This window comes from Martes martes, assembly GCF_963455335.1.
Source record: "Martes martes genome assembly, chromosome: 12".
NCBI lineage: Eukaryota > Metazoa > Chordata > Mammalia > Carnivora > Mustelidae > Martes > Martes martes.
Window position 1 is genome coordinate 89614466 of NC_137900.1, and position 26571 is coordinate 89641036.

Genomic DNA, 26571 nt, shown 5'->3' on the forward strand with positions numbered 1-26571 from the left:
GCCGCGAGGTTGGTTGCGCGGGTGCCGGGGAAGGAGACGCTGCCCTTCCGCAGCGATGGGATCCTGGGTGAGTGGCTCCTCGGGTTGAGCCTGTGCGGCGGGCGATGCGGCAGGGCCCGGGACTGAGGCTTGCAGCGGGTGGGTGCCAGGTCTGAGCAACGAACTGGGTGGGAGCGCAGATGTCCTGGCTCAAAGGGACTAGAAGGGCCCGGTTGGAATAAACAGGTACCCGGGCCGTGGGCGGCGCGAGAGGTGGAACGGAAGGTGCCAGGTCAGTGCGGAGATGCCCTGGAGGGCCTGGAACGTTGCAGGGTCGCAGGTACCTGAACCTGGGCTAGCAAAGTACCCGAGATGGAGGGAGCAGGTGTGTCGGTCGTGGGTGGCGCCAGTGGGCACCTGGACGACCCTCAAGAATATTCCAGGGGTCGGACAAGAGAAAAGAGGACTTGAATTGGGGCTGCGCAGGGAAATGTCCGAGATGGGATGAGCAGATTTTGAATAAGGAGATATTGCTGAGGTTCAGTACGGGAGTGAGTGCCCAGTATCTAGCTTGTAAAGACTTGTAAAGTGTCTGGGGTGAAATGAACAGAGACGGGGCAGAGAGTGGTTCAGAGTGCCTGGGCCCAGGGCTTGCTGGGGTCAGGGAGAAAAGATGGGCTGCTCAGGCCAGAGTCATTAATAGGATTGCCCAGGGCAAGGGAGGAGGTGCCCCTGTGGAAAGTGTGGGCATCCAGGCTGAGGGTGTTGTAAGTGCCACAGCGGGGGCGGAATGAGGGGTTCTGACTCAAGGTTATAGGGTGACTTTCCCAGCTGGAAATGGCGCAGGAAGTGTGCACAGGGTGGGAGACGTTGCTGCAGGCGGTCATCATGGAGAAGAGGAGACTTCTCCCCAGGTTGCGTCAGTGGGGAAGCAAGGGGCACGGTTGAGCTGAGTCTGGATCCAACCCTGGAGTGAAGCAGGCTTGGGGGCCAGTGTTGTCACCTTGGACTTGCCAGTCTTCCTCTCATCTGGAGCAGCAGAGGCTGCTCTTGACGCTCCTGCAGGCAAGTAACCAGGCCTCCCAGCCACACGTGCCCAGGAGGGAGCCGTGGCAGCTGTAGCAGGTGCCTCAGGGGAAACACCGTAGCTCCAGGATTCCTTGTAGCTGAAGTCCCATCGCAGCTTGGTCAGTTATCGAGGTCAGTCAGGTCGCTTAGCTCTCATGGCCTCAGTTTCCCCATCATAAGCAGTGGACTAAACTCCCAGCCAGAGCCTGTTTCGAAGCCTGGCCTATAGGATAGGTGCTGGGGAAATAGTGGCTGCTGATCCTCTGGCGTTCTGAGGCATGGGCCAGGCTAGGGGGATGAGAGGGCTGGCTTATGATACGAACCCGGGCCCTGACCACTGGAGGTCACAGCTCAATTCACAGCCTCCTGGCAGGGTGTCTCCTATCTTGACAGCACGACCGTTTCCTTGGCCCTAGACTGGCTCTTCCCGCTTGCCCCCGTCATGCACGCAGCCCAGTGCCGGAGCTACACTGGTAGGCTCGACCATCCTTCCCACTCACTGGGGATAAGCTGTTTCTTGTGCTGCTCCAGTGATATTGGCCGCCGTCCCAGGTTGATAGGGTCTGTCCTGGCCTGTGTATTCCTTCCGCTTGAGGTCCCAGGAGACCTTGAAGGCATCCTTGGTCTTTGTGGTGGCAGTTGGGGAGTGCTGTGCAGGATCTTGGGGATGGGGCCACGGGTGCTCAAGTCACTTATTCTCTGACCTTGGAATGGGGCAGTGGGGTACCCTGGGGGGTCTTGAAGGCCCAGGGGAAAGTTGCCCTTGTAGTTTGTAGTTCTGCTGGGGCTTGTCACTTCCTGGTGCAAGTTAGATTTTGCTAAAGGACTGTGTTGAGCACAGAGTCTAAAGTCCAGGAGATCTTGGTGGGAGACCTCGGTTGCCTCATACTAGCTGTGTGACTGTGGACTCCTCCTGGCTTAACCCCGCTGAGTCTCACTTTTCTCTTTGGAACCTGGCCGAGATGGGGTACGGGGCCAGATACCATCTCCTTCACAGAATTGTAACGATCCCACGAAATAACGTACCTAAAGAACCCAGTGCAAAATAGACCCACAGCCTGTCACGGCTTTTGTTACCTGAGCGAGCACCCTGCTGCTTTCGTAATACAGTCCACGGGAAAGAAAAACATTCTTGGCTTTGTGGGAGATGCGTGGGCCTGGCCCTTTCGTGGCCTGAGATTTTTGTGTAGCCAGTGGAACATGGGTTTAAAAATATGGTGCAAGCGTGTTGTAGAGCCCTAAGTCTGAGAGTGAACTCTGCATCTCCCAGGCCTTGGGTCCGTCCTCGGGCCAACGTGCCAGAGATGCTGTCTCCTGCTCCTAGGGCTCTGGGTGGGCAGAGGGTACGTGGGGCATTTGGCTGCCTTCCTGCCTGCATCCAGGCCTGGCGTGCCAAAGGTAGGCTGTGCTCCCACTTCATCCCCCAGGGCGCTTTTATGGGCATTTCGCGTGCTCATGTGAGCATATCCTTATGTCTGACTTGGTCATCCGTCTCTCAGCTCTTTGCAAGGACCCTCTGGTATGTGTGTTCCTGTCTTTCCGAAGCGTGGCCGGTGCCTGGGACCCAGCCAGCAGCCAGTTGAAGACATTTTCCTTGGACGCTCTGAGACCCGAGGGTGCTGGTCCTGCCATGGCATTCCGGAGGACTGAGGGCGTGTCCATGATCCAGGCGCTGGCCATGACAGTGGCTGAGATCCCGGTGTTCTTATACACGACCTTTGGACAGGTAAAGATTGGGGTGGGTTGTGGGCCTCCCATTATCTTTCTGGCCTCTGAAATACTGAGCCACTCATCCCAGGGTCGCTAGCATTTGGGAAGGCCTGTTCCTCGTTATTGCTCCAGGCTTCGGGGTTCTCCTCTTTGAGCAAAGCAGGAAGGACAAGGTTAGGAGTCTGGGGCCCCAAGCCTGGTCTTCACTCTGGGCTATCTGAACTCTTGGCCTCAGTTTTTCAGCCTATAAAAGGGGTCAATAGTGCGCTCCCTGCCAACCTCAGATGTTTGTGGCTGACCAGGTCTTTTGACACTTCCTAAAGCTTTGCTGTATGTAGTGTAGGCTCTCCCCCCCCCCCCCCCCCCCGCCCCTCGAAGGGCTCCCAGCTCAGCAGGCAGAGGATGAGGAGCAGGGAATTTACAGAGGGGGCAGTTAGGTGGAGTGAATGTTACCGACATCTAGGAGTCGTTACGCAATGGGGTCAAGAGACTTAGGTTTGATTTCTGACTCCCTGTCATCTTGAGCGCATGTCTTAACCTGTGTGAGCCTCACAGTCTCACCTGGAAAAGGACAGACATTCATTCAGCCAGGTAGCGCAGGTAGAATCCTAGTCCCGTGCCTGGCGTAGTAGGCGCTCGGTCACTGCAGCTGTTAGAGTCACGACCGACGGAGTTAGGGTCACCTATTAGAGCCCAGATGTGATCTCTTCGGCACTGTCGCTTTGCTCTCCCCAATCCCCCTCTTTACGTCTGCGTGGTCCACATTTCAGAGGTGCTGGCCAGGTGCCTCCTCGGTGTGGGGGCAGGGGGGGGTGGCTGCCTCTCGATCATTCCTGGTCAGCAAATGTTCCCTGAGTGCCTGAGGCCTCCTGTGTCCCTCATGTGCTTCCCAGCACAGCTCTGCCCACCTCAGAACTCTTCTGGGGAGATGTAGCCCAGCCGCCTCCCTCTTTTCCTGTAGTCTGCCTTCTCCCAGCTGCGGTTGACACCAGGCCTGCGGAAGGTCCTTTTTGCCACAGCCCTGGGCACAGTGGCCCTGGCCCTGGCTGCCCACCAGCTAAAGAGGCGACGGCGGAGGAAGAAGCAGGTCGGCCCCGAGATGGGAGGTGCACATCTGGGCACGGTGCCCCTGCCCATCCTCATGGCCAGGAAGGTCCCATCGGTGAAGAAAGGTGGGTATGAGGCACTGGGGGAGGGCCTGACCCGGAGTCAGGTCCCAGCTGGGCCCCTGGTCACCGTCGGATCTTGGGCTAGTGATGTCCTGTCTCCAAGCCAAGTTCCCCTCCTCCGGGAGGCGGGGTTGGCAGTAGACCTTTCCCTGAGTCTTCACCAAGTCAGGGGACTGGTGGGTGATGCAGCCCGATGCGTATGTCCTGTTGGTGGTGGTAGTTCTCCATATCCACAGACCCTTTGGGAGCAGCTGCGTCCAGAGGGGGCTGGGGGGGGCGCAGCTTCTCTGCCCAGGGAGGGAAGTCCCCTGGCTCAGGAGCAAGAAGGACCACGTGGTTCCTGAGCCAGATGGTATTGTCCCCATCCCCCGCCCCCCGCACCCTTTTTCTTTTAAGTTAATTTCAGCCTTTTGAGCGTACAGTTCTTGATTCAATTTCGTGTGCCACCCAGAGACCTGTATTTACACCGCATCGAAAACTGTACCACCATGCTCTCAATCCGCATGTCCTGTGTAGTCAGCCTCTCCCCGCCCCCACCCCCCCCCAAGGCCCTGGTAGCCTCTAAGCCATTCTGAGTCTGCTGGTGTGGCTTTCAAAACCCTAATAGACCCCGTTTCATTTTGTAATCCAGCAACCCCGTGTTTGCCACGCCTGAACGTCCTGTGGATCTCTTCCCCAGGCAGGAAGTCCTCACAGGCTCCCATCTGGGGGAGAAACCTGGTTTAGGAAGCAAAAATCCCCCTTGGGGCGCCTGCCTGGCTCAATCAGTAGAGTGTGCGACTCTTGATCTCAGGGTCATGAGTTCAAGCCCCACGCTGGGCATGGAGCCTGCTTTAAAAAAAAAAAAAAAAAAGCAAAAAACGAAGAGGAGGAAGGAAGAAATCCTTTTACACAAAAGTGAATTTTAATTGTGAATTATCATCACAAAAGGAAAGTTTTCTCTTTCCATCTGGAAAAAGAAGTTTTAAGACTAGTCTAGAACAGGACCTGAGAAGTGCAGATGTAGCTGGGTTTCTGTGTTCACAGCCCCCCGGGGGGACACCTGGAGGCGCCCCTGTGCCGGCCCCTCGCTTGCCTACCCTGTCCCACCGCCATCACCTCTGGGGTGACCCTCTTTCCCCTTCCCTACTTTTCTCACTTCAAAAGAAATGTTTTGTGTATATTTCAAAAAGTCACTGTCTCAAATTCTTTCCGGAAGGAGGAGAATGCCAAATCAGTCAGTCAGCAACACAGGGGAGGCTGAGCGAGAAGTAGGCGGAGAAGTCAGCAGCCCTCCTTCTCCGGCTTATCTCGCAGGTCCGGGGCCCTCTGGGCCAGGCCCTGTGCCAGAGGACAGGGATAGGGAAGTGAGCAGGCCCGACAGGCAGAGGCGTCGCACTCTGCCAGGCGCATGGCCCTGGGCGCTCTGCCGTCCCCCTGCCTTCGAAGGGGAGGTAGGACAAGCTCCCAGATGAGGGGGAGGGTAGTCTGGAGGTGGGAACAGCCTGCGCAGAGGCCGAACTCCACGGCCACGTCCCCTGGCCCTCCTGTTGCTCACAGGCTACTCCAGCCGGAGGATCCAGAGTCCCAGCAGCAAGAGCAACGACACGCTGAGTGGCATCTCCTCTCTCGAGCCCAGCAAGCACTCGGGCTCCTCCCACAGCCTGGCTTCGGTAAATAGCAGAGGGAAGGGGGTGCCTGGGTGGCTCAGTGGGTTAAAGCCTCTGCCTTCGGCTCAGGTCATGGTCTCAGGGTCCTGGGATCGAGCCCCGCATCGGGCTCTCTGCTCGGCAGGGAGCCTGCTTCCCCCACTTCTCTCTGCCTGCCTCTCTGCCTGCTTGTGATCTCTGTCTGTCAAATAAATAAATAAAATCTTCCAAAAAAAAAAGTAGCGGAGGGAGGGCACCAGTGGGCTCAGGGCTTAGGCCCTGGTTCTGAGGAGGCTCGAGTCTCTGCCCTCAGGGAGCTCACAGACCGGAAGGAAGACAGGAGAGATTTCCTTTGGTCTCTCATCCATCCACACGGGCTTTCCGAGACTGTCACTGATCGCACTGAGGGCCAGGCGAGAGAGAGAGAGAGGTGGATGGGGCAGAAGAGAGGTGGGTGGCCTCTTGCGGGGAAGATACTTGTCTATGAAAGTTCATTCATTCGTTCATCAGACACGGAGCAGGCGACTGCCTTGTGCCAGGGACTCTGCTGAAGATAAAGAGATAAATGAGACAAAGAGAAGCGTATTTTCTCCTGGGGAGTGGCTTTGGGCTCATTCGCTCATCTAGTGACCTGTTGGTGCAGTGAGCCCTGAGCCCGGGTCTGCCCTGGGAACCCAGGGGTGGGCAAGAGAGGGCTTGTGCCCCAGAGGAGCCCACGTCCCAGCAGGGCGAGAAGTGTGGGGAGTGCGGGCCCTGCCCGGCCGTGTGGTGGTGGGAGCTCCCTCAGCCTTCCTAGCCCCACCTAGTTGCAGAGTGCCAGAGGGGGGAACAGGCCCAGGGCGGCTTCTGTGGGGGGCTGCTGCTTCCTGGGCTGGCCACGGGCCTCTTGCCTCCCACTTCTGTAGCTTCTGTGAAGTGCTGTCCAATGCTTTGAGTTTTGGGGGCCGGGCCCTGCTGAGGGCTTGGCCATGTGCTGGGGGCTCGCTTCAGGGCTGGTCTTCGGAGAGGGTGTGTGACATAGCACCAGGCCATGGGAGGGGCTTGGGTCCTGCAAAGGATCTGGGAAGGCCTTACCCCTTGCCCTCGGATCCTTGTGCTGCTTGGTGCCCAGACAGTAGCAGTGAACTCGTCCAGCCCCACGGCTGCGTGCTCAGGACCATGGGACGCCAGAGGGATGGAAGAATCCGTGACCACCAGTGACGGCAACGCAGAGAGTCTGTACATGCAAGGTACGGGCCAGGAGGCCGGCCGTGGGGCCTCCCCTGGGGCAGAGTTGGGGGACGAATGGCTTCCTCCCAGGAGCCCAGGCTGGGCTCAGGACACCTTCCCGGGTGCTGGTTTGCGACCCCACTCCTGACCCCAAAACCCTCATTCAGTGGGGTCTGGAGCGTGGGGCCTGGCTGCTCTTCTCTGCCGAGGTCAGACTCTCTCCCTGGTCTTCCCGCCCGTGCTCAGGCATGGAGCTGTTCGAGGAAGCTCTACAGAAGTGGGAGCAGGCGCTGAGCGTGGGACAGAGAGGGGACAGCAACAGCACCCCCACACCAAGGGAGAGCCTGCGGAACCCCGAGACTGCTTCGGAGGTGCTCTCTGAGGTAGGTGGTCCTCTCCTGCGTCTTTCTTTCCCAGCCACGGAGAAGGCTGGAGGTGGGGCAGAGAGACAGCCAGGCTCTGGGAGGCAGCGTAGCACCCCGCCTTCTGCTGGGCTGTGAGCTTCCCCTTCCACGGGGAGGTCAGTCCACCCAAGGGGCTTAGCACATGCGTGGCGCTCGGTACTCACGCAGTAATTCGGAGGCTGATCACACCCCGGTCCCAACTGTGTGAGGAAAAGATGCCTTTTACGAAGGACTGGTGGGAAATGGCCTTCGTTCAGCAGAACGGATCACACGGCCTTTGTCTCGTCCTTTCTTTAGACATTTTTTTGGGGCGCTGTCCGTATTTATTTCAGTATCAGGAAAGAGAAATAAGGTGAAAAAGCTAACATAAAAAATGTGTGTGACCTGGATGGACGTTTACTGAAGCATTATCTTCTAACAGAAATCAGAAAAAACTAGAAACGATCTATATGTCCATCCACAGGGGTCCGGAGTCCAGTATGCGGGAAATCTGCCTGGGCTGTTAGGCTGCTGTCGCCACTGTCATTAAGTGAAAAAAAGCAAGACGTGGAATGTGTATAGGGGGACCCACGTGTGTACGTGTTCAGAAGGACAGAGATCCCTGTATACGTGTGGGGGTAACTGGGGGTGTTTGTGCATTTCTACTTTCCTCTGGACAGATAACTCGGGAAACTGTTGACAGTGATCTGTGAGGATCACCGGGTTGAAAGGGAAGGGTGGAAAAAGGCTTTTATTGTACTTTACTTTGTGGCATTCCTAATTTCGAGCTATGCTTAATGGCAGGGTTTGTATGGGTGATAGGATTGTGGACTGTTTCTCTTTTAGTCTTTACGCTTTTCTGTATTAAAAAAAAAAAAAAAAAAAAAAAAGCCCGATGAGCTCCTGTCCTCTGCTGGAGTGAGGGCAAAGTCGGGGCTGTTCAGGGAGCACTCTGATGGTATCTGGAGAGTCTGTCAAGGTCAACTTCAGGTGTTAAAAAGGGGGTTAACCCAGGGAATTGGTTGCACAGGTGAGGAGGAGTGTGGCCAGACCTTAGGAGCCGAAGAACCTAGAACCAGGCTAGGGGCCGACCGGCTGGCCGGCAGGTGTCACCGCAGCGTGGTTAGGGTGGGGCAGTGATAGGGTGTGAGGCAGGACTGGGAGGGGAGTTGGTCTGCCCATTGCTCCACCCCATTCTTTCTCCACCTGTGCCTTTGTGGGCCAGGAGCCAGCTGGCAGGGGAGCCTGGAGACAGTTTGCAGCACCAGGGTGAGGACATGCCTGGCACAGCGGGTAGGAAGTGGAGGGTACGGTGCCCTGTACCCCAGCTGGGGACATCAGCTCAGAGCCTGCCTCCCAAGCAGGAGAAGTAGCTACAGGACAGAGGACATTGTAGCTACAGGACAGAGGACATTGGAGAAATGCCCTAGAGGGTGACAAAGCCTCTGGTGCCCAAGGGCACAGCTGCATCAGGTCTCCCCTGTCTATGGGCAGATAGTAGTTCCTGAAGGAGGGTTTCAGGTCATGGGAAGGAAGGAAGGCAGCTCTGTTTCCAAAACAGTATTGATTGCTAATACTACATCTGGAAATTCTAGAACTTTCATTGTTCGTATCGTGAAAGCAATGAAGAAGAGTGAGAACTCAGAGAAGAGTGAGAACTATAGAACTAGAAAAGAGCCGGGGAGGAAAACGCCCAGTCTTCGGTCTTTGATCCGGTGGCTCACGTTGTGTGATGCGGGCAAAGGCCCTCGGCCTCCCTGAGCACTGGGTGGGGGGAGCCCTTGGCGGGACACCACTGCCAGCCCTAGGATCCTGGCGCAAAGCAGATGCTCAATAAATGATCTCTGTTCTTGGTGTTATGGATGCCTCTAACCCTTCATCCAGACACAACTGCTTGGTATCCAGGCATTTTTCTATCCTAAAGATATTTTTTAACAGGTTTATTGGGATATTACTTGTATACCATGAAATTCATTTCAGCTCAGTTCTGAATTGTGCAATTCATTGGCTTCTAGTATATATTCAGAGTTGGGTGTTCATCACCACAATTGATTTTAGAACATTTTCATCTCGTGTTCCCTTGGAGTCCCATACACTTCATCAGACACTCTCCGTCAGACACAGCCCCAACCCCAGGCAACCCTTCGTCTACTTTTCATCTCTATAGATTGGCCTGGTCTGGACATTTCTATAAATAGACTCATAACTAGTGGCCTTTTATGACTGGCCCCTTTCCTGGGGCATTATGTTTTCAAGGTTCGTTCTTACTCTTTTTTTTTTTTTTAATTTTTTAATAAACACATAATGTATTATTAGCCCCAGGGGTACAGGTCTGTGAATCGCCAGGTTTACACACTTCACAGCACTCATCAAGGTTCGTTCTTGTAACTTGGATTACTACCTCACTGCTCTGTATTGCTGAGTGATACTCAGTGGTGTGGCCGGACCACGTTTCATTTAGCTGTTCGTCCACCGATGGGCATCTGGGTTGTTTATACTTTGTGGCTCTTCTGAGTAATGCTGCTGTGACCATTGTGTGTGCAAGTGTGTGTGTGGACGCATTGCTTTTAACTCCCTTGGGGGCACAGCTAGGAGCAGAAGTGCTGGGTCCTCTAGTAACGCTACGTTTGACACTTGGAGGAACCAGACCGTTTGCCACGGCAGCTGGGCCGCGTTACACTCCCACCAGCAGTGTAGAAGCTTCCGGTTTCTTCACATCCTCGCCAGCACTTGTGTTCATCTGTCTTTTCGGTTCTAGCCATCCTAGTGGGTGTGAAATGGTTATGTCTTCGTGGTTCTGATTTGCATTTCCCTGGGCTGACGATGCGGAGCTTCGTTTCATGGGCTTGTTTGCCATTTGTATGTCGTCTTGGGAGAAATGTCTGTTCAGAGCCTTAATTTTTTTTTTTTTTAAGATTTTATTTCGTTTTTTTTTTTTTTAAGATTTTATTTATTTATTTGTCAGAGAGAGAGAGAGAGAGAGCGAGCGAGCGAGCAGCGAGCACAGGCAGACAGAGTGGCAGAGGGAGAAGCAGGCTCCCTGCGGAGCAAGGAGCCCGATGTGGGACTCGATCCCAGGACGCTGGGATCATGACCTGAGCCGAAGGCAGCCGCTCAACCAACTGAGCCACCCAGGCATCCCGTTTATTTCGTTTTTTTTGACAGACAGAGATCACAGGTAGGCAGAGAGGCAGGCAGAGAAAGAGGGGGAAGTAGGCTCCCCACCGAGCAAAGAGCCTGATGCGGGGCTCGATCCCAGGATCCTGAGATCATGACCTGAGCCGAAGGTAGAGGCTTTAACCCACTGAGTCACCCAGGTGCCCCTGGATCCTTAATTTTTAATTTGGCTATTTATCTTTTTTTTAATGATCAAGCAATTTTTTTTAAGATTTTATTTATTTAGTTACAGAAACATCACAAGTAGGCAGAGAGAGAGGGGGAAGCAGGCTCCCCACTGAGCAGAGAGCCCGATGTGGGGCTCGATCCCAGGATCCTGAGATCACGACCTGAGCCGAAGGCAGAGGCTTTAACCCATTGAACCACCCAGGCGCCCCCTGATCTAGCAATTTTATATATTACTCAGTGCTCATCACGGTGAATGCCCTCTTCATCCCTTTATCTGTTTCACCCATCCCCCCCAGCCAGCTCCCCCATCTGGCAACCACCAGTTTGGTTTCTATATTTAAGAGTGTGGTGTTTTTTTTTGTCTTTTTTTCAGTTTGTTCATTTGTTTTGTTTCTTAAATTCCACAAATGAATGAAATCCTGTGGGTTTTGGCTCTCTGGCTTATTTCACTTAGACTTTATACTCTGTAGATCCATCCATATTATTGCAAATGGCAAGATTTCATTCTTTTTTATGGCTGAATAAAAAAGAATAATAATGTTCTTTATATATATATATATATATATATATATATATATATCTCGCTTCTTTATCCATTCATCTCTGGATGGATACTTGCATTTACAATAGCCAATATATGGAAGCAACCCAAGTGTCTATCCACAGACAAGTAGTTACGTCTTTTTTTTTTTTAAAGATTTTATCTATTTATTTGATAGACAGAGATCACAAGTAGGCAGAGAGGGAGGGAAGCAGGCTCCCTGCTGAGCAGAGAGCCCGATGCGTGGCTCGATCCCAGGACCCTGAGACCGTGACCCGAGCCGAAGGCAGAGGCCTAACCCACTGAGCCACCCAGGCACCCCTAGTTACAACTTTTTATTATTAAATTGTAAGGGTTCTTTGTATATTCTAGATATAAGTGCCTTATCAGAGAGAGGCTCTGCAGATACTTTCTCCCATTCTGTGGATTATCTTTTCACTTGCTTGATGGCATCCTTTGAAGCACAAAAGTTGTTGTTTTTTTTCATCTTTTGTATTTTTAAAAAAATTCTTTTATTTTAAGGAGGCTCCACAGCCAGCGTGGAGCACGAACTCACCGTCCCGAGAGTCGCACGCTCCTCCGACCGAGCCAGCCAGGCACCCCTGAAGCACAGAAGTTTTTAATTTCAATGAGTTCAGTGTATCTTTTCTCTTCTGTCATTTGCGCTTTGGGTGTGACATCCAAGAAACCAGTCCCTAACCCGAGGCCACTTGAGTGAGAAAGAGAACACAGACCTTTGCCAAAGCTCTGGGGCTGTGCTGGCCGCGCTGGCGGGGAACTGAGCAAAGCGGACAGGGGTCCCGGCGTTCCATGGGCCTTGCTGGGGGGCTAGCTGAGTGAGCTGGGCCACTTAACATTCTTGCGTTTTCTCTGTGAATCGGGGTCACGGCCATGCCTGCCTTCAAGGATGCTGCAAGGCTGAACAGCAGGTGCCCGATCCCAGACGAGCTCTGTGTGCAAGAACCATTTCCAGCATTGCCGTCCTCTCTGAGCCCTTCTAGCTCTGTCCACAGAGGCCTCAGGCCCGAGGTGGCCTTCGGCTCCTCCCTGGGGTCTGGTTACATAAAGGTGCAGGATCTGGCAGCCTTGATAAAAAACAGAGTTGGTATGCCTGGCCCCTTGGCCAAGAAGCTGCTGGGATCAAAGGTGCGGTGCCTCCTTCTTTGCACATACCAGCCTGGAAGCCAAGGGCAGGAGGAGGCTGTTGTGTCTTCAACGCAACACTTTCCCAAGCGTGCACGATTCATATTAAGAGTGGAATTTGAACCCAGCTCTTTCTGGGATCCTGACTGTGCTTTTATTATAATGATCTTATTATCATCCGTACACGCTATGTTATATATATATGTTACATATTATATATTACATATTATAGTTTATGTGTTATATATATGTTATATATTATACATAATGATGATTATAATAAGCAACACTTCCTGGTCATCACCACAGGCCAGCCTTGTGTGAAGAACTTTGCATACCTTCTCTCCTTCATATTTCCCCCAAAATCCTGGAAGTAGGTACTCTCATCTCAGTTGATAGGTAAGAAAACAGAGGCTTAGAATGAGGAAGTAATTTACTTGAGGTCATAGCATTTGGAGCCGGTGGTGCTGGGGTCAGAGCCTAGGTCAGCATTGTTCAGTAGGAAGCCACATAGCTCATTTAAAATTTCTTAGAGACCACACTAACAAGCAAAAAAGAAAGAAAGAAATCAATCTTAATAATACATTTTATTATTTGTTTATTTATTTTAAGTAGGCTCCACGCCCAGCGTGGAGCTCAATGTGGGCCTTGAACTCATGACTCCAAGATCCTTGAATTCATGACTTCTGAGCTCAGATCAAGAGTCAGACGCTCAACCGACTGAGCCACTTAGGCGTCCCTTAATAATGCGTTTTATGTAATCTAGTACATGGAGAATATTACCATATCAACATGTGATCAACGTGGAGCATCATTGAGCTATTTCATTTATTTATTATTAGAGAGAGAGGGAGACAGAGATAGTGAGAGAGAGCATGAACAGGGAGGAGAGGAAGAAGCAGGCTCTCTGCTGAGCAGGGAGCCCAACGTGGGACTTGATCCCAGGACCACGGGATCATGACCTGAGCTGAAGGCAGATGCTTACCTGACTGAGATACCCAGGCACCCCTTATTTTATTTCTTTTTAAATATTTACTTGAGACAGAGTGCATGTGCACGTGCGCACACTTGCAATGGGGAGGGGCAGAGGGAGAGAGCCGAGCTCAAGCAGACTCCTGCTGAGCACAGAGCCTGATGGGGGGTTTGATCCCACAGCCCCGAGATCATGACCTGAGCCGAAACCAAGAGCCAGACGCTTCATTGAGTGTGCCACCCACGCGCCCCGAGATGTTTGAGAGTATTTTTGTTCGTGGTTTCTTGGTACTAAGTATTTGCGATCGGTGTGTGTTTATACTTAGGGGACATGTCCATTGGGACAGGCCACATTTCCGGGGCTCCTTCGCCATACGTGGCTGGTAGCTCCTGCGCTGGGCAGCTCCGCTCTAGACGTGTGCTCCTGCTGCTGGGTCCCAGATCCTGCTCCCCTTGGAGGAGCGGTCCCATCATTGGTGAGCGGGGACCGTTTGGGGAGTGTGGAGGGCCCAGACTGATGTTCATTGTCTTAACTGCAGCCAGAGTCCCAGCGAAGGGAGTTTGCAGAGAAGCTGGAGTCCCTGCTACACCGGGCTTACCACCTGCAGGAGGAGTTTGGGTCCACCTTCCCGGCCGACAGCGTGCTGCTGGACCTTGGTGAGCTGGCCTCATTGCAGGCTGGAGTGGGACGGGGCTTGAGAGACAGTGTGGAGGTAGCAGGTGGCGAGGGAACTGGGGTGTGGCTCCCTCCGAATCCTCAGAGCCTTTGGACCTCATTCGATCGGTGCCTTATACGTAGATGGGGAACAGGCCTTAAGGGACAGAAGCTTTGTTTTGTTTTGTTTCTGTGTTTTAAGATTTTATCTTATTTTATTTTTTAAAAGATTTTATTCCTTTATTTGAGAGAGAGAGAGAGAGAGAGTGCACAGAGGGAGAGTGAGAGGGAGAAATCGACTCCCTGCTGAGCGGAGAGCCCAATGTGGGACTTGATCCCAGGACCCTGAGATCGTGACCTGAGCCCAAGGCGGCCGCATAACCGACTGAGTCACCCAGGCACCCTTAAGATTTTATTTTATTTTATTTTATTAATTTATTTTTTAAAAAGATTTTATTTATTTATTTGACAGAGAGAGATCACAAGTAGGCAGAGAGAGAGAGAGGGAAGCGGGCTCCCTGCCGAGCAGAGAGCCCGATGCGGGACTCGATCCCAGGACCCTGAGATCATGACCTGAGCCAAAGGCAGTGGCTTAACCCACTGAGCCACCCAGGCGCCCCAAGATTTTATTTTTAAGTCATCTCTACACCCCCAACCCGAGATTGAGAGTCACGTGCTGTACCAGCAGAGCCAGCCACGTGCTCCAGAGTGTTCTTCTGTATGTGGTGGGCAGGAGCAGGGCTTGGCGGGGCCCCGGGAGTCCCCGGCCACGGTGGCTTGACCCATGCCTTCGGGAGCAGCCTTCAGGCATGTGTTTTAACGTCTCCCCTGACGGGTTCCAGGCCTTTGGTTTGAGCCCTCTTCTGCGGGCACCAGGCGGGCAGAAGGGATGGCTCATCTGGAGGTTTAGTTGAAAACAGGTCTCACTGTTGGTCCCCCCACCCCCGACTGAGGTCAAGGCATGTGACATCAGGGAGAGAGAATGAAGCTGTTTGGCCAGACAGCCAGTGTGCTGGTGCCCACGGTGTGCCAGACCCCATGCAGTGAGTGGACCCCAGGACCCTTCTCTGGGTGCTGTCAGCTCTGAGGGGGAGCATCAGACTCCTGTGTCCAGCTCTCCAGCTCAGCCAGTGGTGACACAGGCCTGGCGAGGGCCTGTTACAGTGATGCACCCTCCCACGGCCTATCCCCAGTGGCTTTCCCCAGAGAGGAACCCTGCATCCTCCGGCCTCCCCATGTGGCAGAGAAGGCTGGTGGGGCCCTTAAGGCCATGGCTTCTGGTTATTTGTTTGACAGAACTTTCCAAAATGCCCTGAAGGCCCAGAACCCCGCAGCCCCTGAGTAGACGAGGCTAGAAACACCGAGTCCACGACCGATGCGTTCCTTGAGCTCTCTGTCATCAATGGTTAAGTTTCAGTTTGTCAGAGAGGGGAGTCCGGTCGCTCAGGGCCACACAGTAAGGCAGAGCCTGCCTGAGCAGAGTTGAGGAGCCCTCGGGCCTTGTGGTGCATCTCTGTGGCCGTGGGCAGTCCCCCTCAGCAGCCCAATTCCACACCTGACTGTGCCCACCTCCAGCGATACTGGAGCATTGAAAGAAGCCCTTCATTTGAGGCACTGAGCCCGGAATCTTCTCGCATATGTGTTCAGTACACGGCAGCCCCGCGATCAGCGGCCCCAGCCAGCCCATAATCAGGTGTCGGTCGCTTTGCGCGTGTACGTTCCAAAAAGCCCGGTGATTTCAGAGTCTCAGCTCAGCCCTTCTCTTCCTGCTCTTGCCAGAGAGGACCCTCATGCTGCCCCTGACCGAGGGCTCCTTGCATCTACGGGTGGACGATGAGGACAGCCTGACCTCTGAGGATTCCTTCTTCTCCGCTACTGAGGTGAGGGGGGTGGGGTCGAGGGGCAGAGAGGGAGGGCGGCGGGGAGAGTGAAGCCCGGGCCCTGTGGGACTGTCACCATGAGCACTGGGTCATGGGAAAGTGAAGGCATTTCCTCTGACAGGAGCAAAATTTGGCAGTCCCCAAGTGCCGCTCCCCAGGGACCCCACGCACTGGCTGGAGACGGGGAGGCGTGAGAAGCCAGGGGTCCTGGGTCCTGTGGGGGAGGGCCGGGGTCTCCTCCCCTGTGGCTCCAGCGCATGCCGACCTCTCCCGTCTTATATTGCGTGCCCACGGCTTGGCATTTGTCTCCTGCCATGGCCACGTGTGTCAGGCCCAGCCACCTGCCTGGCGTGAGAAGATGTGGGCACCTGTCCAATAGATGGTCCCTTTGGGTCAGGCCCCTGGCGGAGGTGGGGACGCCGAGGGTCAGCGCTGGACTCAGATCGAGGCCTCTTGCCTGCTGGGTCAGTGTTCCCTCCAGCACCCTGTCTGAGTGGCTGACCACTAGGGTGTCCCCTGGACAAGCACCCACACTCCATAGGCGGTGACCCCACCTTCCTCTTCCTATGCACCCTCCCCCAGCTCTTTGAGTCCCTGCAGGCGGGAGATGACCTGATCCCACTCTCCAGGCCGGCTGCCGCTTACGAAGAGGCCCTACAGCTGGTGAAGGAGGGCAGGGTGCCGTGCCGGACCCTCAGGCGAGTGTGTGGGGAGGAGGCGGGGAGCAGGGGCAGGTGGGGCGGGCTCTGTCCCCCTGCGGCTGGAGGCCAGAGAGGCCAGCAATGCCCCGGCGGTGGCTCCTGGCCCAGCCAGGGAGGGTCTAGAAAGGTCTGGAGTTCTAAGACAGGCAGGCCTATAACTAACAACTGCAAATTAATATAATTAATTAGTGAAATAATAGTTGTTTCTACTTATTCTAAGTTATCACAGGGATCTAACCACAGAAATACAGTGGGCTTTCTTCCAAAGCCGTGTCCTGAAGTACTCTGTCTCCGCGGCGGCCCTGAAGCCGGGCCCCGGGGACAAACAGACCTGATTCCTTCCAAGTTCTGTCTCTTCAGAGCATGTGGCCCTGGACGAGTTGCCTCAGCCCCCTTGGCCTCAGCGTCCACATCTGTGGCATTTTTAGGTTTCTGATCCGTCTTAAGTTAATTTTGCTGTTTGATGTGAAACTCAGAACTTGGCTTTTGGCCATGACTCCGGATTTAAATACGTGTGTTTAAAGTTCACTGACTGAAAATAAGGTTGAGAGTCCTGGTTCCCCAGTGTGGATGAGGGGAGCCAGCCCGGGGGGCCTGCAGGTGCCCCAGAAGGGGTGACAGCTGGGAGCAGCTGGGTCACTCCAGTCCTCTGCCCGAGAGCATCCTTGGCTGGCTGGGGCCCAGAGGAGCCCTAGGACAGCCCAACTCCCAGGGCCCAGACCCGCCAGCTGTGCTCAGTGCCACTGGGGACAACACGCCCTCAGAGAGTGTCCAGTCAGCCTCTTCCCTTCGGTTTGGGGGCCACCGAGGCCTAGAGGAAGGCAAGCACTCGCCCACGATTGTACTGCCCGGCTGAGGTAGAACCACTCAGGGCTCCCCCCTGACCCCAGCGTGACTGACTGTGCTGCTCCTCAGGACTGAGCTGCTAGGCTGCTACAGTGACCAGGACTTTCTGGCCAAGCTGCATTGTGTGCGGCAAGCCTTCGAGGTGGGTGTCGGGGGCACCTGGAGAGGACAGAGCCGGGGCTGGGGGGCCGTCGGGCACACCTGCCTCCCCTGCGCAGATGGGTCATGGGTCCACCCCATTATACGGACTTCGCCACCAGCTCGCTCCCCTCCCTTCCTCATTCCTTAGGGTCTTCTAGAAGACAAGAGCAACCAACTTTTCTTCGGGGAGGTTGGCCGGCAGATGGTGACGGGCCTGATGACCAAAGCCGAGAAGGTAGCTTTTTTCAGGTTTTCTTCCTACCTTGGCTTTTTAAAAAATTTTAACTTTTGTAACTTTTATTTGGTTCTGTTTATAAAAAAAAAAAAAAAAAAAAGCCCAGGATGCCTGGGCGGCTCCATCAGTTAGCGTCTGTTGATTTCGGCTCAGGTCATGGGATTGAACCCTTGACTGGGCTTCCTCTCCTGCCCTTCACCACTCCACTTGCACTCACGCCTTCTGTCTCTCTCTCAGATGAATAAATAAACCTTTTTTTTTTTTTATAAGATTTTATTTATTTATTTGACAGACAGAGACCACAAGTAAGCAGAGAGGCAGGCAGAGAGAGAGGGGGAAGCAGGCTCCCCGCTGAGCAGAGAGCCCGATGCGGGGCTCGATCCCAGGAGTCTGGGATCATGACCTGAGCCGAAGGCAGAGGCTTTAACCCACTGAGCCACCCAGGTGCCCCTGAAAAAAAAAAAAAAGCCCAATCTGAAAGCAAGCTGAGGAGCTTTGACTTCATTCTGAAAGCTCAGGGTGGGCTGGGAAAGGCTTAGGAGGGGTTTCCTGTGCTGATTCTGAAAAATACGGTTCTGTGTTGCTCTTATTTCTGATGATACGGTCACTCAGTTTTATAGTTCAGTGACTCCCAAAATGCAAACCTTAGGTCTCCCTGAACCTGCCAGGGGGAGCTACCACCCCAGTTGGCTGTGTTTCTCCTCCCCGGTTTCACGGACTAACCTTGAACATGGTTATTTAATTTCCTAAGTTCCCTACAGACTGTTCTGCAGCTGTGTTTTGTTGTGTAAGAGTATGTCTTGTCTATCGGCTCATGTTGGCGGTTGCAGTCACTCTTACTGATTGCGTAGTGCTCCCTCGGGCAGGCTCGCCGTGGTTCAGCTGGTCCTGCGGCCAAGGACCGTTTGGGTTGTGATTTTCCACTGTCGCACCGCTATTACGATCCGTCTGTTAGAGATCCGTCTTTTAGAGACCTCTTTAGGGACCTGTGGTTTTCTGTGGGGCAGAGCCCAGCTGTGGCAGTACCATGTCTCGGGCACATCTGGGTTTTGCCAGTCTGCTCTCGGAAATGCCCTGCCAGCCAGCAGCGTAATCGTGTGTGTCCTTACGTGACACCAAATGTAAGGCGTCGGTAATTGGACGTTAGTAACCCTTTTAATCTATGTTATGCATCCTTTCACGTTTCTTTGATTATTAATAAGGCTGTGTGAATTTTCACGTTTATAGGCCACTTGTTGGAGCGAAGCCCCTGAGAACACTTCTCCCCTGAGTCCTTTTCACCTCACCCGTCCAGCTAGTGGTTCTAACATGCACCTCTGGGGGCACCTGGCTGGCTCAGTCGGAGGAACATGAGACTCTTGATCCCGGGGCCTTGAGTTCAAGCCCCACGTTGGAGGCAGAGATTACTTAAATAAATAAACTTCTAAAAACAAATAAATAAAAAATAAAACACGCCTCTGACCACATCACCCAACTGCCTGAAAATGTTCCCTTGTTCCCACCGCCCTTGAGGGAAAGAGCAAACTTTGTTTCGTGGCTGGCTGCCATACACCCTTTGCCCTGTCCAGACGGAAGGGCTCAGGGTGTATTTATTTATTTTAATTTAATTTATTTTTTTTTAAAGATTTTATTTATTTGACAGATAGAGATCACAAATAGGCAGAGAGGCAGAGAGAGAAGAGGAAGCAGGCTGCCCGCTGAGCAGAGAGCCCGATGCGGGGCTCGATCCCAAGACTCTGGGATCATAACCTGAACCGAAGGCAGAGGCTTTAACCCACTGAGCCACCCAGGTGCCCCTTATTTTATTTTTTTTTAAAAGATTTTATTTATTTATTTGACACAGAGAGAGATAGATCACAAGTAGGCAGAGAGGCAGGCGGAGAGAGAGGGGGAAGCAGACTCCCCGATGAGCAGAGAGCCTGATGTGGGGGCTCGATCCCAGGACCCTGAGATCATGACCTGAGCTGAAGGCAGAGGCTTAACCCACTGAGCCACCCAGGCGCCCTATTTATTTATTTTTAAAGATTTTATTTATTTGAGAGAGGGAGAGCAAATGGGAGGGTCAGAGGGACAGGCAGATTCCCCACTGAGCGGGGAGCCCGCTGTGGGGCTTGATCCCAGGACCCTGAGCCAAAGTCAGATGCTTACCTGACCGAGCCAACTGGGCACCCTGAAGGGCTCAGGCTCTTAGTGTATACCTGTACCAGACTTTCTCCCGAATCTGGGCCTTCGCCTATGCTGGTCCCTCTGTGCCCGGAACACTGCTGCCCAGTGCTGTTGTCATCAACTGCTTTATTGTAAATACACACATGAGAATATGAAGTGTATTTATAGGATTTAATGAGTGAAAAGGTGAACCCCTGCGTACCCAGCACCAAAGCTAGGAAGTAGAACTTACACCAGCATCTAGAAGCTTCCTGGTTCCCATTCCTTCCCCTTCTCCCGGGTTCCCCGTCTTTTAAGTCCCTGCTAACCATCTGTCTCCCCAGGAGGGCTTTGCCAAAAGTCCTCGGGCTCACCCTGCCAGCACCGCCCCATGACCCATCATCCTGTTGGCAGGTTGCTCTCTCTCACTACTTGCCAAGCTCCCCGAGGGCCAGGACCACAGCTGCCCCAGCACAGGTGTGTGCCCAGCCCAGGGCCTGGCATGGGGTAGGTGCTCCCTAAGTGTTCCTGATTATTCTTCCAGAAGCTGCTGTTTACCCAGCAACGAGCCCAGCACTTTATCATGTGTCTTTACCTCTAGTCGATCATTTGGTCCTGACCACAGTCTCTGCTCGGTGGATAAGGAAACACTCGGTGGATAAGGGGAGGGCCAGGGGCTTGCTCGGGTCCCTTAGCCAGGGAGGGGCAGAGTTGGCATTTGAACCCAGGTTGGCCTGACCTCAGCCTAGCCCTTGGCCTATTCTCTGTGGCCTCCCCACACAGGGAGGGAATGAACACGTGGAGGAAGGGCAGGTGAGGGCGGAGTGGGCACCAGGCGCTTAGCAGGTGTCCATTCTCCGTGGCCCTCCCCGAGGGGCCTGGAGGCGTGGGCTGTCCTCGCTCATCCCAGTGTGGAATGTAGGTTTCATGAAGAGGTGGGGGGCGGCTCTCGAGGGCGGGGCCTGCACTCAGCCCTGGGACCCCGGCAGGCATGGATGCCCTGTCAGACCCTTGCAGACAGGTGGAGCCAGGGTGAACCCTCACCCCATCCCCCCCCAAGCTGGGAGGGTGCTCGTTCTGTGGGCAGCACCTAGGCTCTTGCTAGATCAGTCCCCGTTGTTGCTGCGTGTCCATGGGCCAGACCTGCGCCCTCTCCGAGCCTCCTCACCTAACGAGTTCGTGAGCGTGTCCTGGGGACTTGGGGAGAGCGTGTCAGACGTGCTTGGCCACCAGCCCTCATCTTCATCGTCCCCCTTTACAGGTGGAGCAACTGAGGCTCAGGGATTAAGGCATGGTCTGGGGTCATTCTAGTAAATTCTCTTCAAAACCTAATGAAAATAGGGTTTTTTTTTTATGATTACAAAAATATTCATTTTAGCAAAACCTAACAGACACATAAAAGCAAAAAGAAAATTTGTACCCTACTGTACCACGTTCCCATTTTGGTGAACACCTGTCTCGTGGCTCCTCCACCCAGGGTTCTGCGTAAGTGGCATCAACCTGCCTGTGCTCTTCTGTGTCAACTCCATCCTGCCTGGCTCTCGGCCACATCACGGATGTCCCAAAGCCTCAGCGTGCCTTTCTGTAGAGTGGGTGTGCTGGTGGACCGTCCCTGTTAGTACCACGAGTTAGATATGTTGATCTGTGTGAGGATAGACTGTGGCCCACCCCAACTTCCTAGGTCCATCCGTGCACACCCCTGTGTGTGCACATCCCTGCGTGTGCACGTCATGTCACACACCCCAGCTCCACCTCCCGGCCCCAGAGCGCGCAGGATGTATCCTGTGTGCCAACAGCAGCGGCAGGTCTTAGACGCTGTTCGTCATTTAGGTCCAGGCGCTGGGCTGATGGTGTTAACGTGCATGAGCTCACTGACTCCCCCAGAGCAGGCCCAGGAGTGTGGGCCATAGCTTCTCCCACTTCATCAGGGACACCCTGGGGCACGAAGATTTTCATCTTTGGCTGCTTGACTCAGCTTCCTGTCCTCATGCATCTTTGCAGAGTGAGCTTACGCTGCTGAGTGCGTGCATCTCCCGGGCGGCGTTTAGCGCTCGGTTGTGACTTGGTGTGAGATGTCATGGGGTGTGCCGTTTGCCGTTGTTGGATCTCTCCCAGACATGTCCTGGTCTCTGAGAGGCACACTGCGGTGGTCAGAGGACACTTCTTGCCCAATTTTCTCGATGGCCGCCACTCTAGCATCGACCTCATCCTCGCCTTGGCTTGTCCCTCCATGGGCCTGTTCTGCCTGTTCCTGTGGATCTCGTCCAGGGGAGCCTTGGAGCCTCTCTCACGATCACAACGGGCTGTGCTTCTCCCCACAGAGCCCCAAAGGCTTCCTGGAGAGTTACGAGGAGATGATGGGCTATGCCCTACGGCCCGAGACCTGGGCTACCACGCGGCTGGAGCTGGAGGGCCGTGGGGTGAGTCGGTTTATGCTGAGCCCCGGGGCCACGGGGTCCCTCGTACCTGAGATCCTTGGGGGTAGAGGGTGCCTGTGCGGAGCTCCGCCTTAATTCCGAGGCCTGAGATGGGCTCATCACTGCTGCCGGCCCTCGGGTCCTGCCCTGCTGCGGGCCCGGGCTCTGCCAGCTGTGCCCCATTGTGGCCTAGAGATGTGCCCACTCACCCATGTGTTCCCACCCAGGCCCCCACGCACGCGCGCCTCTCTGGACTCGGTCTTCCCATCTGGACAGTGGGCCTGCAGCCTTCAGAGCATCCCTGCCCTCTCACAGGTGGTGTGCATGAGCTTCTTTGATATTGTGCTGGACTTCATACTCATGGACGCCTTCGAGGACCTGGAGAACCCCCCATCCTCGGTGCTCGCTGTCCTGAGGAACCGGTGGCTGTCAGACAGCTTCAAGGAGACGGTGGGTGGCTGCCCTCCGCATCCAACATGCACTCACATCACCCCATGCCTTGGCCCAGACTCTGTTCTCCTCCCTCCCTGGCTTTGGGCACCAAGCCTGGGCCCCCCACCCGTCAGGCAGCAGTCACCCCTCTGGGGAGCTTCCCCTTCCCCGCATGATGTGCAGCTCCCGAACCTCGGCAGACCAGGTATCTGCTTTGGACCAGCTTCCCAGGGGATCCCGTTGTTCTCTGCACCCGTTCAGAACCTGCAGGGTGGGCGTTTTCCTTCTGCATCGTGGTCTCCGTTAATTGTACTCCGTGTCAATGCATCTTACTGGGTTAAGACATAGGAAAGAAAAAGGAACAGCAGGAGAAGTTGAATGTGGGCCCCGTGGGGCAGGCGTGACCTGGGGCTGGTCTTTACGCTGTTTGCGGGTCTGCACAACCTCTGAGTGAGGTGGGTGTGCTGGGTCGTGGCCATTTTACAGAGAAGGAAACTGAGGTCTGGGGAGGTTCCGTGGTGAGTGCAGAGGCCTGCAGCCATGAGGGTTGGCATCAGGATTCCGGGTTAGGTGTGGCCAGTTCTGGACTGAGAGGAGGGAGGCAGCAGAGCTGAGGCACCAAGCCCTGTCTTCCTGCTTGGGGTAATGGGAGCTGGGGGCATATAGCTCGAGGCTACAGGCATGGCCTGGCCTTCTGAAACCTGGCTGGGGTCCCGTCTTTGGTTTAGGCTCTGGCCACTGCTTGCTGGTCAGTCTTGAAAGCCAAGAGGAGACTGCTGATGGTGAGTGAGCCCCTCGAGCCCCGGGCGTGGCCCCCACCTCAGATGACCAATGGGCGTGCACTAGCCCTTGTTCTAGGGGCAGGGTGGCGTGGGGAGGGGTGGGCAGAGGAATGGGGCTGGTGCAGGGATATCTTGCTAAGCCCCCAGGCCCTGCTGTACCTCTTGTCCTCTGCTACAGCACTGGCCCCCCGTCTTGCCGTTCTCTGTCCCTTGACCAGGAGGACCGCAAAGATGCACATAGTTGTGCTTCCTCTCCTCCCCAGGACCCCACACAGCACGGGCCAGCAGGAACTGTGGGAGGACTCACAGGGGAAAGGGCATCCTTGAGGGAGGAGGCGCCTGGCTTGGTCGAGGCATCTGGTTGGGGCAAGGCGCCCCGGGAGCAGGAGAGCAGCCTCCCTCCCACCCCCAGGCTGCTGTTACCTGATCCCCCAGGCAGCGACTGGCTGCTCTATCTGGGCTGCGATCCATGGCTCCCCTGTGCCAGCCAGACTCGGCTGCCTGGCAGATACCAGCCACCACTGCCAAGTTCACTGGGCACTTCCTGTGCTGAGCCCACCCCGCCCCCTCCTCATGCAGTCCTCCCAGTAGCCTCGAGGTTACCCCCGTTCTGCAGAGGTGAAAGCCCTGTCACTTGCCTGGGGTCACCCAGCAAGCCCGCAACTGAGCCAGCTCTTTGCCAGGCCCCCTGGGCCCGGCTGCCTCCCCCTGCCAGTGTCTCAGCTCTGAGCTTCGCCACCTTTCCAGGTGCCCGATGGCTTCATCTCTCATTTCTACTCCGTATCGGAGCACGTTAGCCCCGTCCTAGCCTTCGGCTTCCTTGGACCCAAGCCCCAGCTCGCAGAAGTCTGCGCTTTCTTCAAGGTAAACAGGGGGCGTGGCCCACCTGGGCTGTTGGGTGCATGGGGGTGCCTGGCGGGAGCCCGGGCCATGTGGGTCTGCCTGGGTTGTTGGGTGCACGGGGGTGCCTGGGCAGAGCCTGACCCACGTGGGTCTGCAGCAAGCATGGGGTGGGGTGCGGAGCCTGTGGACGGGCTGGCGCTCCGGTAGCCAAGGAGGGGCTTGGGGCAGTCTGGAGGGCATCTGTGTGGGGGAGCGGGGCCCAAAGCCCCGGCTTATGCAAGCCTGGCTCCCCAGCACCAGATTGTGCAATACCTGCGGGACATGTTTGATCTGGACAACGTGCGCTACACGTCGGTGCCAGCGCTGGCAGATGACATCCTGCAGCTGTCCCGGCGCCGCAGCGAAATCCTGCTGGGCTACTTGGGGGCACCGGTGGCCAGCAGTGTGGGCCTCAACGGGGCACTGCCCCGAGAGAACGGGCCCCTGGGGGAGCTGCAGTAGCGGTGGGGGCAGGCCTGCAGTCGGGGGGCGCCTGGGCCTCGTCCGTGAGGGCGAGTGCAGAGAGAAGGCTGTTTCCTCCCCTCCTCTGGGTTGGCATGGAAAGGCCTGGAGATCCATGGCCATCAGCAGCGGCAGAGCCTGGGCCTTGGTGGCCAGGGGTGATTGCCCCTGACCTTGTCCCTCGTCCTCATTTGGGAATCCCCGCCAACTGCCTTGGAGAGGGTTGGAGCCCCTGGGAGCCCACCTGACTACCCTCAGCTATCCCTGGGGGAAGCGGCGGCCGGACCAGTGACCTGCAGGGCCCGAGGGAGAGGTGGGAGAGAGGGGGTGGTATTGTGAGGAGAGGTGGGCCATGCAGAGCTGGGATGGCCTTGGTGTGGGACCCCAAAACCTCCCCCGACCCCAGGGCTGCTGATGAAGGGGGCTGTGGAAGATGGGGCGGCAGGGCTCTGCGGCAAAGGCCACAATGTCCTAGACAGAAGGAACCTGGGCTAGACGGCTGCCCAGTTCCGCGGGCCACCACCCTAGAGTGTTGACAGCTTCAGAAAGGGAGGGTGGGGCCACAGAGTGCCAGGGGAACCCCTTGGGGCATGGCATGCCTAGACCATCTGAGGGTGGGACAGGGCAGGTTGACTTTCCTTGTGCTCAAGTCTGGGCAGGGACCGGGCCCTTGGCAAACCCAAGCACGAAACCAGAATGCTGTCCTCTGACATGCCCTTGTCCTGCCGAAGAGTTATTTCTCTTTCCCCTTTGCCACCACCAAAGACGGACAGGGGAGGGGGGGCTGGTTCTCCCACCCCACCCTCCTGCCTCTGTGAGCCTGGAACCCCTGGGTGGTGCTGGGGCGGGCTGGAGGCTCCGACCAGGGCTTATCTCAGGCCTGTCGCCTGTGCTGCCGTTGGTGGCAGGGTCCCGGGGACCACGTCAGGGAGGTCAGAGGACACACAGGGCTGGACCGAATCTCCGGCCCTCATTAAGCCAGGCGCTTTGCCTTCGGCTCGACACATAAATGCTCTAGCTGGGCAGTGGCTGGTCCTACAGCCAACCCCACGTTGTCCCCACATTGTCCCCATATCTGCGGGGTGCTATCAGCCCTGCAGACTTATCTCACAGTGTTTTCACCGGAGGTGGGATGTTTTATTTATTGCCTTAACGCTTTATTTTGAGGTCTGCCCCTTTCAGGCTGAGAAGCCTCCCAGAGACACAGAGGCCTCCTTGGTCTCTGTACTCCGGAGGCTGGCTCCCCAGACCAGGGCCCGTAGCCCCTGAATGGCAGAGGGGTCCCAGCAGGGACAGAGAGGAGAAACAGAGGGGTGGTGTGGGCCCAGCCCATCAGCTCTGAGCCCACTCCTCTGCACACTCCCTCCTGCTCCCCAGGCTGGGGGATCCTGTGTCAAGCCAGGATCCAAGGTTCGTGCCCAGGAAGGAGCAGCCTCCTGGGTGGGGGAGGCCCGGGGTGGCCCTCCTCCCCTTCAACCCCACATTCCACTCATTTGCACTTACCCTGCGCTATGAATGTCATCTTGGGCCGGGGCCCCGGCCTTTCTGATTTGCTCCCGAATCACTCAGAGCATCATCTTCATTTTTGTCTCTGTTTACGCGTCCATGCACTGCCTCGGGCACTGGATTTGTTGCAGCTTCCAACTTTTGTATGGTAGAATGTGTGTGCATCGACTTCCAAATAAATGATTTAAACAGTGACCTTCTGGGGCGCCTGGGTGGCTCAGTGAGTTTGGCCTGGGATCAAGTTCCGCATCAGGCTCTCTGCTCAGTGGGGAGTCTGCTTTTCTCTCTCTCTCTGTTTCTTAAACAGGGGATCTTAAAAAAAAAAAAAAAAGTTTAAAAA

General features: G+C 55.3%; 1 protein-coding gene across 2 annotated transcripts; it reads left to right on the plus strand.

Moving 5' to 3' along the window:
- MIGA2 (mitoguardin 2) lies at positions 1 to 26426 on the plus strand. 2 transcript variants are annotated; one of them, XM_080820833.1, is made up of 16 exons: positions 1 to 67; positions 2547 to 2773; positions 3719 to 3929; positions 5466 to 5578; positions 6666 to 6783; positions 7010 to 7146; positions 13687 to 13804; positions 15582 to 15682; positions 16265 to 16380; positions 17299 to 17371; positions 17519 to 17605; positions 22072 to 22170; positions 22483 to 22617; positions 23328 to 23381; positions 24129 to 24245; positions 24519 to 26426. In XM_080820833.1, the coding sequence occupies exons 2-16, from the start codon at positions 2678 to 2680 to the stop codon at positions 24723 to 24725; spliced, it is 1782 nt and encodes a 593-aa protein (XP_080676959.1). In that variant the 5' UTR covers positions 1 to 67; positions 2547 to 2677; the 3' UTR covers positions 24726 to 26426. The 2 variants fall into 2 exon arrangements, with proteins under 2 accessions (XP_080676959.1, XP_080676960.1); XM_080820834.1 differs by having other exon boundaries at positions 22 to 67; positions 2593 to 2773.
- Positions 26427 to 26571: the final 145 nt, after the last annotated feature.

What these genes read in the sequence shown, in the direction of transcription:
- MIGA2 (XM_080820833.1), top strand. Translation starts at nt 2,678, where the DNA reads ATGGCATTCCGGAGGACTGAGGGCGTGTCCATGATCCAGGCGCTGGCC. An exon ending in CCTTCTTCTCCGCTACTGAG is followed by an intron (nt 15,683 to 16,264) that starts GTGAGGGGGGTG and finishes ACCCTCCCCCAG; the next exon opens with CTCTTTGAGTCCCTGCAGGC. An exon ending in CCAAGAGGAGACTGCTGATG is followed by an intron (nt 23,382 to 24,128) that starts GTGAGTGAGCCC and finishes CCACCTTTCCAG; the next exon opens with GTGCCCGATGGCTTCATCTC.